The sequence below is a fragment of the Rattus norvegicus genome, chromosome 5 (genome assembly GCF_036323735.1).
Source record: "Rattus norvegicus strain BN/NHsdMcwi chromosome 5, GRCr8, whole genome shotgun sequence".
NCBI lineage: Eukaryota > Metazoa > Chordata > Mammalia > Rodentia > Muridae > Rattus > Rattus norvegicus.
This window is the reverse complement of record NC_086023.1, coordinates 12,020,586-12,035,504: the sequence shown is the minus strand read 5'-3', so window position 1 is coordinate 12,035,504 and position 14,919 is coordinate 12,020,586. Positions and strand designations below refer to the sequence as shown.

At 35.2% G+C, this 14,919-nt stretch overlaps 1 protein-coding gene across 9 annotated transcripts in view; it reads left to right on the top strand.

Annotated features, from left to right (window-relative positions):
• C5h8orf34 (similar to human chromosome 8 open reading frame 34) overlaps nucleotides 1–14,505 on the top strand; it is a 539,213-nt gene extending 524,708 nt beyond the window's left edge. For 8 of the 9 annotated variants that reach the window (XM_063288168.1, XM_017593564.3, XM_039110519.2 and 5 more), the window contains 2 exons: nucleotides 11,267–11,323; nucleotides 13,454–13,749. In XM_063288168.1, the coding sequence (XP_063144238.1) occupies nucleotides 11,267–11,323; nucleotides 13,454–13,497 (101 nt within the window). In that variant the 3' untranslated portion in view covers nucleotides 13,498–13,749. Of the gene's footprint in view, nucleotides 1–11,266; nucleotides 11,324–13,453 lie in introns of all 9 variants that reach the window. The other variant, NM_001109259.2, reaches the window with a different exon arrangement.
• Nucleotides 14,506–14,919: the final 414 nt, after the last annotated feature.

The following is a 14,919-nucleotide window of genomic DNA, read 5'->3' as shown; positions in this document are numbered from 1 at the left end:
CTGTTGGGGGGAGGGCGTCAATGGGGGGAGGGTTGGGAGGGGAACACCCATAAGGAAGGGGAGGGGGGAGAGGAATGTTTGCGCGTAAACCGGGAAAGGGAATAACACTTGAAATGTATATAAGAAATACTCAAGTTAATTAAAAAAAAAAGAATCAACAAATGGGATCTCATAAAACTGCAAAGCTTCTGTAAGGCAAAGGACACTGTGGTTAGGACAAAACGGCAACCAACAGATTGGGAAAAGATCTTCACCAATCCTACAACAGATAGAGGCCTTATATCCAAAATATACAAAGAACTCAAGAAGTTAGACCGCAGGGAGACAAATAACCCTATTAAAAAATCGGGTTCAGAGCTAAACAAAGAATTCACAGCTGAGGAATGCCGAATGGCTGAGAAACACCTAAAGAAATGTTCAACATCTTTAGTCATAAGGGAAATGCAAATCAAAACAACCCTGAGATTTCACCTCACACCAGTGAGAATGGCTAAGATCAAAAACTCAGGTGACAGCAGATGCTGGCGAAGATGCGGAGAAAGAGGAACACTCCTCCTTTTTTGGTGGGATTGCAGACTGGTACAACCATTCTGGAAATCAGTCTGGAGGTTCCTCTGAAAATTGGACATTGAACTGCCTGAGGATCCAGCTATACCTCTCTTGGGCATATACCCAAAAGATGCCCCAACATATAAAAAAGACACATGCTCCACTATGTCCATCACAGCCTTATTTATAATAGCCAGAAGCTGGAAAGAACCCAGATGCCCTTCAACAGAGGAAGGGATACAGAAAATGTGGTACATCTACACAATGGAATATTACTCAGCTATCAAAAACAACGACTTTATGAAATTCATAGGCAAATGGTTGGAACTGGAAAATATCATCCTGAGTGAGCTAACCCAATCACAGAAAGACATACATGGTATGCACTCATTGATAAGTGGCTATTAGCCCAAATGCTTGAATTACCCTAGATGCCTAGAACAAATGAAACTCAAGACAGATGATCAAAATGTGAATGCTTCACTCCTTTAAAAGGGGAACAAGAATACCCTTGGCAGGGAAGGGAGAGGCAAAGATTAAAACAGAGACTGAAGGAACACCCATTCAGAGCCTGCCCCACATGTGGCCCATACATATACAGCCACCCAATTAGACAAGATGGATGAAGCAAAGAAGTGCAGACCGACAGGAGCCGGATGTAGATCGCTCCTGAGAGACACAGCCAGAATACAGCAAATACAGAGGCGAATGCCAGCAGCAAACCACTGTACAGAGAATAGAACCCCCGTTGAAGGAATCAGAGAAAGAACTGGAAGAGCTTGAAGGGGCTCGAGACCCCATATGTACAACAATGCCAAACAACCAGAGCTTCCAGGGACTAAGCCACTACCTAAAGACATGGACTGACCCTGGACTCTGACCTCATAGGTAGCAATGAATATCCTAGTAAGAGCACCAGTGGAAGGGGAAGCCCTGGGTCCTGCTAAGACTGAACCCCCAATGAACTAGACTGTTGGGGGGAGGGCGTCAATGGGGGGAGGGTTGGGAGGGGAACACCCATAAGGAAGGGGAGGGGGGAGAGTAATGTTTGCCTGGAAACCGGGAAAGGGAATAACACTCGAAATTTATATAAGAAATACTCAAGTTTATAATAAAAATAAATAAATAATTAAAAATAAAATTGGTCTGAAGTTCTTTTTCTTTGTAGGTCCTTTGTTAGTTTAGGTACAAGCATAATTGTGGCTTCAAAGAATGAATTGGGTAGTATTCCTTCTGTTTCTATTTTATGGAATAGTTTGAAGAGTATTGGCATTATGTTATCTTTGAGGTTCTGATGGAATTCTGCAGTACACCTATCTGGTCCTAGGGTTCTTTTTAGTTGGGAGACTTTTAATGATTGCTTCTATTTCTTTAAGGGTTATGGTACAATTAAATGTGTATCTGATCCTGATTTAACTTTGGTACCTGGTATCTGTCTAGAAAATTGTCCATTTCCTCCAGATTCTCCAGTTTTGCTGAGGATAGGCTTTTGTAGTAGGATCTGATAATTGTTAGAATTTCCCCAGGTTCTGTTATGTCTCCCTTTTCCTTTATGATTTTGTTAATTTGGATACTCTCTGTGACCTCTGGAAAGTCTAAGTGTTTATCTATCTTTTTTATTTTCTCAAATAACCAGCTTCTGCTTCACTGATCCTTTATATGGTTCTGTTTGTTTCTATTTGGTAGATTTCACTTCTGAGTTTCATTATTTCCTACATTGTTTCCTTGGGTGAATTTGCTTCTTTTTTTTCTAGAGCTTTTAGGTGTGCTCTCAAGCTGTTAGTGTTATGCCTTTTCCTGTTTCCTTTTGGAGGCACTCAAAGTTATGAGTTTTCCTCTTAGGACTGCGTTCATTGGATCACATAAGTTTGGGTATGTTGTACATTCATTTTCATTAAATTCTAAAACATCTTTAATTTCTTTCTTTATTTCTTCCTTGACCAAGTTATCTATGAGTAGAGCAGCATTCAGCTTCCATGTGTATGCAGATTTTCTCTTGTTTTTGTTGTTATTGAAGACCAGCCTTAGTTCGTGGTTATCTGATCAGATGCCTGGGATTTCTTGAATCTTCTTGTATCTGTTGAAGCCTGTTTTGTGACAGATTATAAGATCAATTTTGGAGAAAGTACCATGAGGTGCTTAGAAGAAGGTACATTCTTTTGTTTTAGTATGAAATGTTCCATAGATATTGTTATATTAATTTGGTTCATAACTTCTGTTAGTTTCTCTATGTCTCCATTTAGTTTCTGTTTCCATGATCTATCTATTGATGAGAATGGTGTTTTGAAGTCTCCCAATATTATTGTGTGTGGTGCAATGTGTGCTTTGGGCTTTAGTAAAGTTCTTTTCATTAATGTGGGTGCCCTTGTATTTGGAACATAAACGTTCAGAATTGAGAGTTCATGTTGGTAAATTTTTCCTTTGATGAATATGAAGTGTCCTTCCTTATCTCTTTTGATAACTTTTGGTTGCAAGTTGATTTTATTTGTTATTACAATGGCTACTCCAGCTTGTTTCTTGGGATCATTTGCTTGGAAAAATTTTTCCTAGCCTTTTACTTTTAGGGAGTGTCTGTTTTTGTCACAAAGGTGTGTTTCCTGTATGCAGCAAAATGCTGGTTCCTGTTTAAGTATCCAGTGTTAGTCTATGTCTTTTTATTGGGGAATTGAATTCATTACTGTTAAGAGGTTTTAAGGAATAGTGATTGTTCCCTGTTATTTTTGTTGTTAGAAGTGAAATTATGTTTGTGTGTTTCTCTTCTTTTTGATTTGTTGCAAGAAAATTACTTCCTTGCTTTTTCTATGGTGTAGTTTCCCTCTTTGTGTTGTAGATTTCCATCTATTATCCCTTGTAGGGCTGGATTTGTGGAAAGTTATTGTGTAAATTTTTTTTTTATGAAATATATTGATTTCTCCATCTATGTTAATTGAGAGTTTTGCTGGATATAGTAACCCGGACTGGTCTTTGTGTTCATTTAGGGTTTGTATTACATCTGTCCAGGATCTTCTGCCTTTCATAGTCTCTGTTGAGAAGTCTGGTATAATTCTGATAGGTCTGCCTTTATATGTTATGTGACCTTTTTTCCTTTCTGCTTTTAATATTTTGTTCTGTTTTATTTTGTTTTGTGCATTTGGTGTTTTGACTATTATGTGACAGGAGGAATTTCTTTTCTTGTCCAATCTATTTCGAATTCAATAGGCTTCTTGTATTTTTATGAGCATTTCTTTCTTCTGGTTGGGAAGTTTTCTTCTATAATTTTGTTGAAGATATTTGCTGGACTTTTAAGTTGGGAATATTCCTTCTTTTCTATACCTATTATCTATAGGTTTGAATTTCTGGTTGTATCCTGGATTTCCTGGATGTTTTGGCTTAGGAGCTTTTTGCATTTTACATTTCCTTTGATTATTTTGCCAATGTTTTCTATGATATCTTCTGGCCCTGTGATTCTCTCTTCAATCTCTTGTATTCTGTTGTTGATGCTTGCATGTATGACTCCTGACCTCTTCCCTAGGTTTCCTATCTCCATGGTTGTCTCTCTTTGTGATTCTTAATTGTTTCTCTTTCCATTTTTGGATCCTGGATGGTTTTGTTCAGTTCTTTTACCTGTTTGCTTGTATTTTTCTGTAACTTGTTAAGGGATTTTTGTGTTTCCTCTTTAAAGGCTTCTACTTATTTAGCTGTGCTGTCCTATATTTCTTTAAAGGAGTTATTTATCTCCTTCTTAAAGTCCTTTATCATCATCATGAGATGTGATTTTAAATCCAAATCTTGCTTTTCTGGTGTGTTGGGGTATCCAGAACTTGTTGTGATGGGAGAACTGGCTTCTGATGCTGCCAAGTAGCCTTGGTTTCTGTTGCTTATGTTCTTGTGCTTGTTTCTCAACATCTGGTTATCTCTGATGTTAGTTGGTCTTGCTGTCTCTGACTGGAGCTTGTGTTTCTAGTGGGCTTGTGAATCTATGATCATAAGAGTGAGATCACTCCTGGGAGACCATCTCTCTTTGGGCAGATTTTGGGTCTGGAGGGCTGTGGGACAGCCTTAGCTCTTGGAGCATATGGAGACTGAAAGTGTCTTGTCCCAGAGTACTCCAATGATCCTGTGCCCTGTGTGCTCCTGGTAGGTCCCTCTTTGGACAGTTAGTGAGCAAAAGTGGGGTCTTTCCTGTGGGTTTACGAGTTTGACCACTCCTGGGAGACCAGCTCTCTCCAGGTAGGTTTTGGATCTGGAGGGCTGTGGGACAGCCTTAGCTCTGGGTGCATATGGAGACTAGAATGGTGAAATGTAGAAATTCTTAAAATATAACTTACCAAAGCTAACAGAAGAGGTAAAAAAAAAAAAACCTGAGTAGAATTTAACTATTTAAAAATTTATATCCATAACTACAAAACTTACATGGAAAATTTTCTGATCTTTTGTTATTTTAACACTGAATATTATATAAAACTCCCAGAAAATTAGAAAGGTAACACCCTCTTATTCATTTTATAAAACTAAACTAAGTATGATTTTAATACTTAATAGTGATATTTCAGGGGAAAATGAATATTCTATGAATAAGTAATAGTATTATCAATTAGATTTAAAATCCTACACAAATTGATGACAATACAATTCTTATTACATATAAATCATAATATCAAACTAGTAATGCATTACCAGATTGAAATTTAAAAAAACCAATGAAATCAATTATCTTAAGAAGCTCAATTTATTTTAAATATAAGTAAAATTTTTTAACCTAAAAATAATCCCTTTAACAAACTACGCAACACAATATTGAAACCTTCCCAATTCAGATCAGGAGGGAAAACAAAATTTGTACTGTAACTAGGGAAATAGAACCCGAGGCAGAATACAAGCATGTTCCTATTGTAATATACAGAGAAGTCAAAGAAACACTTAGTGTAAGAGAATGGTCGTCTTATATTTGCTTGACAGAGTTACATTTATCTATATGGCTAATAGGTATTTATAGCCTCATTTTTATTACTGAGGTAACATTATTTTGTCTTTTTCTGCATTTGCATTCAGAATTCAGAATAAAACAGATCTGTAATATGCTTGACTTTGTTTTGGCTTAAAATACTTTTGGTATTTTGATTTTGAACATGGCTAAATTATTAGAATGTTTTCTTATTTTTTTAAAAAAATTATGTGCATATGTGTGTGTCCCTATATGTATAACACATGAGTGCAGGTACCTGCAGAGGCCAGAAGAGGATAAAAGACCCACTGGAACTGTAGCTACAGACAGTTGTGAGCCTCCTGATTTGGGTGTGCCCTGTCTCAAAAGCCATTGAAAAGCATTCACACCTTTGAAGCATCTGCCGTGGATCTATGCTAGTTGCCTATACAGCTGAAGTCTAAGAAACACTCAGCACCACATGTCAATTTTCCTCAGCTATAGTCATTAACATCAGTTATTTAAATTTCACAAGAATAGGATTCTTTCCTTGCCAATTTTTATAATTGTTTCATATATGTATATCTTGTTTCTGCAAAAAACACAAAATGTCCTTGAGGACTGCCACACTTAGATAGCACTTGCTCTTATCTTTTCCCAGTACTGTGGCTAACAATTGAATACTTATAAATTATAAACTATGGTTTTGTGAATCAAATCAGATAGACAAAATGAGAAACATTTTGAAATATAGTAATGCTTTCAGCACTCAATATATTGAAATTAAATAGCCCCTTCATTATTTTCACATAGATTAAAAAAATAACATTGAACTGAGATATGTTCTCTAAACAAACATCACTAATGTTCTTCAACATAAGCACCGAGGGCCTAGCAGAGTGAATGCCTTGCTTTCCTCCATTCATGACTGAGCTTCATGGTCTGCAAACTTACATGTCAATAGATGCTTTCTGTTAAAAAGCTGGGTATCAATGACAAAACATACAGCTCGGAGAAGATAGATGATTCTGGAATGAGAAGCTGGCCTTTCTTCATTTCAGATCTGTTGGTTTAAAGTGAATTGTTCCCTACATGTCTAACTCTGTTTTTATATTGCATCCATTTTATGTGGCTGCTTTAAATCACTCAAAATGTGTTGATACTGCATGGGTAATCCAGGATGCGACTAGTTTGTGACAACTGTAGTAAAGCAATATATTCCTGAACAACAATGAGGAAAACCTATTCTGTCGCTGGGTATAGTTTTCTCTCTGGGTGTGCTTTTGATGCGCATATATCTATGTTTTTGCTGATTATTTGAGTAGATGGTATTATATTCATCACCATAGGACATGTGTTAAAAACTCTTAGGGTATGTATGGATGTGTTCTCTTTTTATCTCTGTGAGTTTTTTTTATTTGATTTCTAAATTTCAATGTTATTCAGGTTACAAATATTTAGAATTACTCTTCCCTGGCAAGTTGGAAGCTTTAAGTAAATACAACTAATTATCCTTAGCAATAATTTTGCATTAATTTTCACATCATCTGAGACATTGTATATCAACTATATTTTGGTTGATGTTGGTATAATGTTTTCGCTGTCTCTTACTTTTGAGAATTTTGTATTCCTGTATAAGTTTTGAAATTAGTGTGGATATTATTTTAAAATCTAGATAGAAAGAGTGGCCTACTATATGATCCAGCTGTACCACTCCAAGAGATATTCCCATCAGAGATACTTGCCCATCAAGTTTATTGCTGTTCTATTCACAATAGATAGGAAATTGAACTGCTTAGGCATCCATCAACTGATAAAAGGGTAATGAAAAATGTGATGCATTCATACGACATAATATTATTCCACAATAAAGAGAAATAAACTATGAAAATTCTAGATAGAATTGGAAATAATCATTCTCAGTGAGATAATCCAGACCCACAAAACTAATGTGTGTGTTCTTTTTCATATATTGTTGCTGACTTTGAATCTTTAGGTAAGTGTTTAAATTGTAAAGTACCCATAGAATTCAGGCCATGCATCTATATTTCAAAGGATGGGAGATGTAATTCATATAGTATGAAAGGGAAAATGGTGGGGGAGGGGTGATATTGGGGCCAAAGAGTCTCAGTGCAATGGGAGATGGGAGAGCAGCACAGAAGAGGGAGTATGGGGAGGAAAAATAATAATTGCCCTTGAAAATGTGTTGTAAAAATCTGCTATTCTAGAGGCTTCCTAAAATATATACATATATAAAAGGAGTTTAAATGGAATTGCTCTCTAACAGGAGACAATAACCATTACAGATGCCATAGAATATCTAATAAAATACTCAGTTCCAGATATGGGTTACCTCCTTTTTAGTTGTTATTTAGTGACATCCCATAGAACCCCCTCAACATTCCCAGCTATTATTACTGTTCTGGGTTACTCTCTAGAACAGTAGTTCTCAACTTTTCAAATGCTGCAACCCTTTGATTCAGTTCTTCATGTTGTGGTGACCCCCAACCATAAAATTAGTTTCACTGCTATTTTATAACTGTAATTTTACTGCTGTTATGAACCATAAAGGAAATATTTTAGGAGATAGCCGCTTGTCAAAGGGGTTGTGGCCCACAGGATAAGAACCTGCCATAGAGCTTGATGGTAAGACTCTATTGCTAAAGATACTTTATATACAAGTCACAGGACATGAAGAAATCAAGCTTCATCCCTAATGGATAGTTTTCCTAGTCCTAGAAGATTCTGTGGACAGTGCTACAGGAGAAGACTAATCAATAATCTTACTCAAATGTGAACCCTGGATCTACCATAGAGATGATGTATATTATGACTTTGGTTTTAAAAATTGAGATTTTAAGAATAGAATTCCCTTCACAAGAATACACAATTACCAACTTACATCCTAACCTAATATAAAGCCATGTATTCTACTTGGATATTTCTCTACCTCTGTAGCTGCCATATTTGTATTTGCTTCTTTTCTCATTGCTGTGACAAAATACCTGACAAGAACCAACTTAAAAAATAGTTTATTCTAGCTCCTGGTTTGAGAGGGTACTGTTCATTACATAACTGAGGGTATAATGGAATTCACTGTGATAGGAACATAGGGCTGGGACTCCTCCCATTACCACAGGTGAGGAAGCAGAGAACTCACAGGAAGGCCAGTGAGACAGTAAAGCTTCAAAAAACATATCCAATGATATACTTCCTCTCATTGTACTTTGCCTCCCCAAGATTCTACAAACACTGAAAACAATGCTACCAGCTAGGGAATAAAATATTCAACCATATGAGCCTATAAAGGACATTTCACATCCAAATCATAACAGAAGCTAAAACACTATAGGTGTAAAAAAATAGGCATATGCATAGCATAAGAAAGAAGTCATTCCATTTTGCACTGTGTAGCAAAGGGGAAACAAAAGAAAATATGGGAAACCAATAGAGAAAGAAACAGAGATGCTAATGTATTTGGGCAAGAAATCTGGTTTTAATAGAAACTTCAACTTGATTTCATTATATTTACATTGTGTTCCAAATTATTATCTATGAGCAAAGTCATCCATAAAATTAAGGGAGGCATATATAATAAACATAAAAATTAGATATTTGACAGAATAAAATAAATATTGCTTAGTAATTACATCAGGCATGTCTTCAGTCACATAGAGAGCTATTAAAAGTAGAACAACTGTTCAAGACGTGCTGCCAAATTCCTTCAAAATGACTAGTTTTGAAATGTTGACTAAATATCTTAGAACTGTATATCATCTTTAGTATAATTAAACATTGTTCAAAACAAAATCACGGCCTTTCTTTGGATTCTGAGACATAAATTAACTGTGACATTCTCTTTTATACTAGGACAGAGAAAATTATCCATTATTAGCAATTAAAATGATCCTTTTTAAGTTTCTACCATTTATAGATGACTTTATGCCTCAATCATTGCTTTTATCTATTTAAAAAGTTAGCCTTTTAGGAAACACTTTATTGAAGGTATTCATTAAATATTTACATATTTATTTAATAGATACCTGTGCCATGACTCTTAACATGTCTAGTTAATAAATTTAATGAGAAATTGAATAATTTCTTCTTGGGGCCTTTAATATCCATCAGGTTCTAATGTGTACTCAAACATGAATACAATATGAATTTGTCTGAACTCAACAATGTGAAGACTTCTAAAATATACCACATTTTCCATTATTGTTCACTCTCCACTTCTGATACAACTGCCATTTTCAGTTCAAATGTCTTTTATACTTCCAAATCAATTGAATTTGAAAACTATAAAAATGCTAGATGTACATTCCTTAATGATGTTCAAGAAATGTTTTTGCTCATTGCCATCCTTTGTAAATGATGGGAAATGTTAACTTACTTATGATCACAACATATGACAAGACTTGGACTCTATTGAAAACACAAGCTCACTGATGCATGATGCAACATGACAAAACAGAGCAGTGTCTCTGCACTCTAGTTGAAGAAGCACCTGCCGACACATACTTAATAAAATTCTTTTTATGTCACATATAAATATGTCTAGTGAGCATGTATTTTCCATATGTGTGTAGGTGCACATATATGTATGGATACATGTGCACATATAAGTTTCTATGTGGAAACCCAAGATTAGCATCTTTTTCATCAGTCTCACCTTAGTCATTGAGGCAGGGCCTCTCACTCAAGTCCAGAGTTCACTCACAGATTCAGCTAATTTAAAAAGCAAGCCTACCTAGGAATCCCCTACCATTATCTCCCATACACTGGGCTAGGATTATAAAGGTCCGCCATTTTGTCCATCTGACTTTTATATGGGGACTAAGAATCTAAACTCTGGTGTTCATGATTGCATAGCAAGCATTTTACTCATTGACCTATCACCATATCCCTTAATAGAGTTCTTTGTAATGGGTGCCATAAATTTTTTTTGAATAGTTTTGATGAGTGTCAAGTTAATTTCTTTTATTGAGGCACTTCTATGTCTTATTTACACCATTGTGCCTTTTGACCCTTTAAAAAGCAGATATAGTATAATGCTTTGGAAAATTCTTGAGTGTTGTAGAAAATTATAGATCATCCATAGTAACACCCAGGACAGGTGTTCCTAGAGCTATGTAGGAATTTTATAACTTTCTTCCATTTTGTTTCTCTTTAAGACATGTACCTTTGTCCTTTAATTTGCTTCTATTGTCTGATTTCTGCTTATTCTTTTTTTCCACTTTTTAGAAATAAGATATCCTATCATCCCAGTAGGGACTATTTTCCTTCCTTTAGAGATCAGCTCACAGTCTACTCTCCTTACTGCATCCAGAAGAATTCCACTGATGATGCAGTATTGTGCATCCTTTGCTATAAATATGGTTTATTAGTTCATAGACACTATCACATGTAAATCTCCAGCTTCAGGATGATGAAACTTTGTATACTTTTATAGCATCATTATATGGTACATATAATTATTCATTCGCCCTCTAACACTGAGCCTCAGAATTGTGACTATTATCTAGATGAGAACATTTCTAGTGTTCACATGTATTCCCAGAATATGACCTAGGGAGACATTTTCTCTATACTTTATTTAAAAACCAACAAGATTTTGAAATTGAAATTGACTGGATTGCAGAATGACAACCTGCACACTGTTGAACAGTTAACATGCGGCTGACACTCTGCTCACACTGAAGGTTTGAGTTTGATCTTAACTGATTAGTTTTCTCGAGGAATGGGGTTAAAGCGGCAGAGAATTTTAATTTTGGTCTAAACCCAGTGTATTACCTTTCTCTTCCAATTGCCCAGGTTCTGCTGATCTTCTCTGTGTGCCATGCTCTTCCTGCCCTACCCTGGTCTACTCAGGTATGTTTGCTCATGGCATTTAATATCAACAGCAGGTAATCGGGTTTATTCTCTGTAACTGCTCACAGCTCATATTGTTTAAAATACATATTGTTTAGAACCTCATGAGAAAAAAGTTTGTGTTTAGTCCCCTACATTATCTTCCTTTCCTTCTCTCCCCTTCCCTCCTGCTTCCTCAGTTTGCTGTTCTAGGACAATAAATAACTTCTAGACTCTAGATCTAGAGAGTAGATAAATAGAGGCTAAAAACATATTTCCCAGTTGTGCTAGACTCTACAATGCCACTGATTATTCCCCGAACTTTCAGAACAACAAACACCATATCTATGAAAATATCTATATATCCCAATTTTTTAAAAAAGATAAAAAACAATCAGATATATCTTCTTTTTGGATAGTTTAGAGAGAACCAGTGAATTTTGTTTCCCTTGGTATCCAGTAAGTCACAAAATAACAAAACTAAAAAGAACTTTGGAATAGTCTACACCTTACATGTGGCTGGCCAATGCTACTGTGGACCTAAGAAAGGGAGCTCTCCCACAGCTGAGTCTCCCATAGTTGCTCATTTGCTTTTCACCCTATGCATGTATTAACCTGCGAATTCCATATTAGAAAATCATTTCAAGAAAAGTTCTTCAATACATTGTATGTTGCATTAATAATAGTATATTCCCCTTTGTATGTTTTAGATAAAAGAAGAAAATGTTGTATTATAAAACCTAGGAAAATTTTATAGTAAATGTGGAAAGCATATAAAAATAGAAATAATCTAGTTTCCACCAACAGGAGTTAATTTTGAAATTATATTCATTTCATACTAAAGAACTATGATTTTTTAGGATATATGAGATATATAAATATACATATTCATACACATACACATGCACATATACTCATATACAAACATACATTCTGATCCTGATGCGGAAGTTTTATCCTAATATTTTTATTAAAAAATCAAGTCACAGAACAGAATATTAAATATAAACTAATTTTTTCATATATACAGTACAGGCATATATGCAAGAAATTTATATTTATTGAAAATAACCTGGATGGTTACAAACAAAAATGTCATTAATGTTGTATTTTAGTAATATGATAATTCCTTTTGTTTCTTCACAATAATTCCATAATTAACAGATGTTATATAAATTATTAAAGTCTTTATGACCTTTTGTTTCAAAATATGGTGAGAAAAAAAATCCTGTCTTTTCTTGCTCAAGTCTCCAAGTCCTTACAGATGTCTTCTTTATGGTTCTGTCCATTTGTACCATAGACTGACTCTACTAGTAGCCATCATGCACTTTTGTCTTTCAAATGTTTTTTACAAGGTTTATAGGTATACTGTTCTTCAATCTAAGAGTACCTAGAAACACTGTCATTCTGGTGATTCATATTTAATAAATAGATTTGGAAATATACTAGAAAAGTAGCTCATCACAATTGTGGGTGGCATGACATACAGTGTAGTTTACAACCAACAAACATATGGAAGAAAAGAAAAACATGGACACGGTGTATAATGGACAATCATCTTGACAGAATAGGTACGTTCGCGCACCAGACAATTCTAATCGAGGGTCTAGAGTGAGTGATAGTCATGGGTGATAGGTACTAGTCAAAGATGGGAGTTAGCTGGGGTTGCTTGGAGTAAATAATGAATTCTAGGTAAAGAAGAAATAAGCAAAGACAGGTGGAGTCCCCTCTTCCTACTCTGTCATCCTTCCTCCCTTTGTTTCTCCTCTCTCATTAAATAAAAATTTATTGAGAATTTTGCTGTATGCAAAGTATTCCACCAAACCCTGTGAGCACTGTAAAGATTGATAAACTTCTTCCAAAGTATTGCTTAATTGACAAACCAGAAAAATTAGCTATAATTGTGACACGAAGCAGAAAATATAAAATGACATTCTGATTAGGATTTTATGCAGATACCAGAATTTAAATACTATTAAAACATGGGGCTAATGAGACTGACGTAGGTACAGCAAGCTCAAGGCCACGGCAAAAATGCATTCAGAGTAGAAGAGAGCACTAAAGTTCCATTCTCCCCTATGGCTGTGCAGCTCCATGCATGCATTGTTGAATGTATTTTCTTTTTCTTTTTCTGTTTTTTCTCTTCTACAGGTCTGTCTGTTAAACAGGCAAAGGAATTTACAAGTGGTCCTTAAGGAGACTGTAGCTGACTGAATCCTTACATATAGTCCTACTTTGATGTACTAAATGTAATCTCTAAGAAATGTTATTTTCCTAATGTTAATAATAAACAAGCACTCTTGTAAGGAGGGTGTGCATCTATGTATAGTCCAAGGACACTAATTCAGTCAATTGGCTATGGAATCTTATATCCTTTGATGTGGTCAGTGTCTTGGGTTTATGTTACTTTATATGTAGTTATTAAAATTAATGTTTGATATATTAAATGTTGGCTGACTCGAGTGCTTAAAAATTTCTGGATTTTAATTTAGCTAAGGTTTTCTACCTCTATTTTTATAATAGTATCTCATATTTCGGGTTAATAAACATTACACTTGCCCACATGTGCCATGATATAGCATTAGTCCTTTGCAGCAGTTAACTGCTTGGTGTTAGCCTCTGAGATGTAAACTCTTTGCATTGGGAAGAAATTTACCCCCCACAACTGCCCCAATATCATTATATTACCATTCCTATTAAAATATATCAATATGTTACTTCAGTAAAGCAAAATAATGAATAATGAAATGCATGCCCTCAGAGCACTTGCAAGGAAAATCACTGGTTCATTTATCCAATTAGTGAGACACATTAAGACTTCCAGTTTAAATCTGATGTATGCCTCTTTTGGAATGTGCTATGCATTGATTCTAAGTGAATGGATCTCAGTTAATCTATTATCTACATTTGCTATTTTTATCTTATTTGCCTTAAACGCAAGACTTTTTGGTGGGCTTTAATGAATTAATGCTAAGTTATACAACTCTGTATAGCTGTGAAAGAAACAATTGTTAAAGACTAAAACATAGCTAAGGAATAAACAAGCAATTTCTGACTTCTGAATTAAGTCATGTTTATAAATATAAATACTAAAATTATAAATGATGTAATAAATTTTCTTACATTATTGTTTTTGTATGATGAAACTAATTTTAGTAATAAGTATTTTTATAGAATGGAAATAAATTAAAGGTTTATGTATTAGTTGCTGTTCGTGGATGTGACAACATAACTGAGTACCATCAACCTCAAGGAGAAAGTTCTATTTTGGTCCATGTTTTGGGAGGTCTCAGAGCATGGTCTCCTAGCTCCTTTGCCAATGGCCCATGGTGAAGCAGATTGACATGGCAGAAGGACTATGTGATGTGAGATCACTCACTTCATGAAGGCCCAGAAGCATAGAAATTGAAAGTCAGGAACAACATATACATTTCAGTGACCTACTTCCCCCAGCCAGGTCTAGTCTTCTAGTTTCCATTACATCCTGATAACCCATTTAAGTGTCTATTCATCAACAGATTACCCCATTGATATAGGTCTGATAACTTAAGATCCAGTTACTTATCTATCTAAAACATTACTTCCGAAAATGTTATTGGGAACCCTACAAGTCTTTG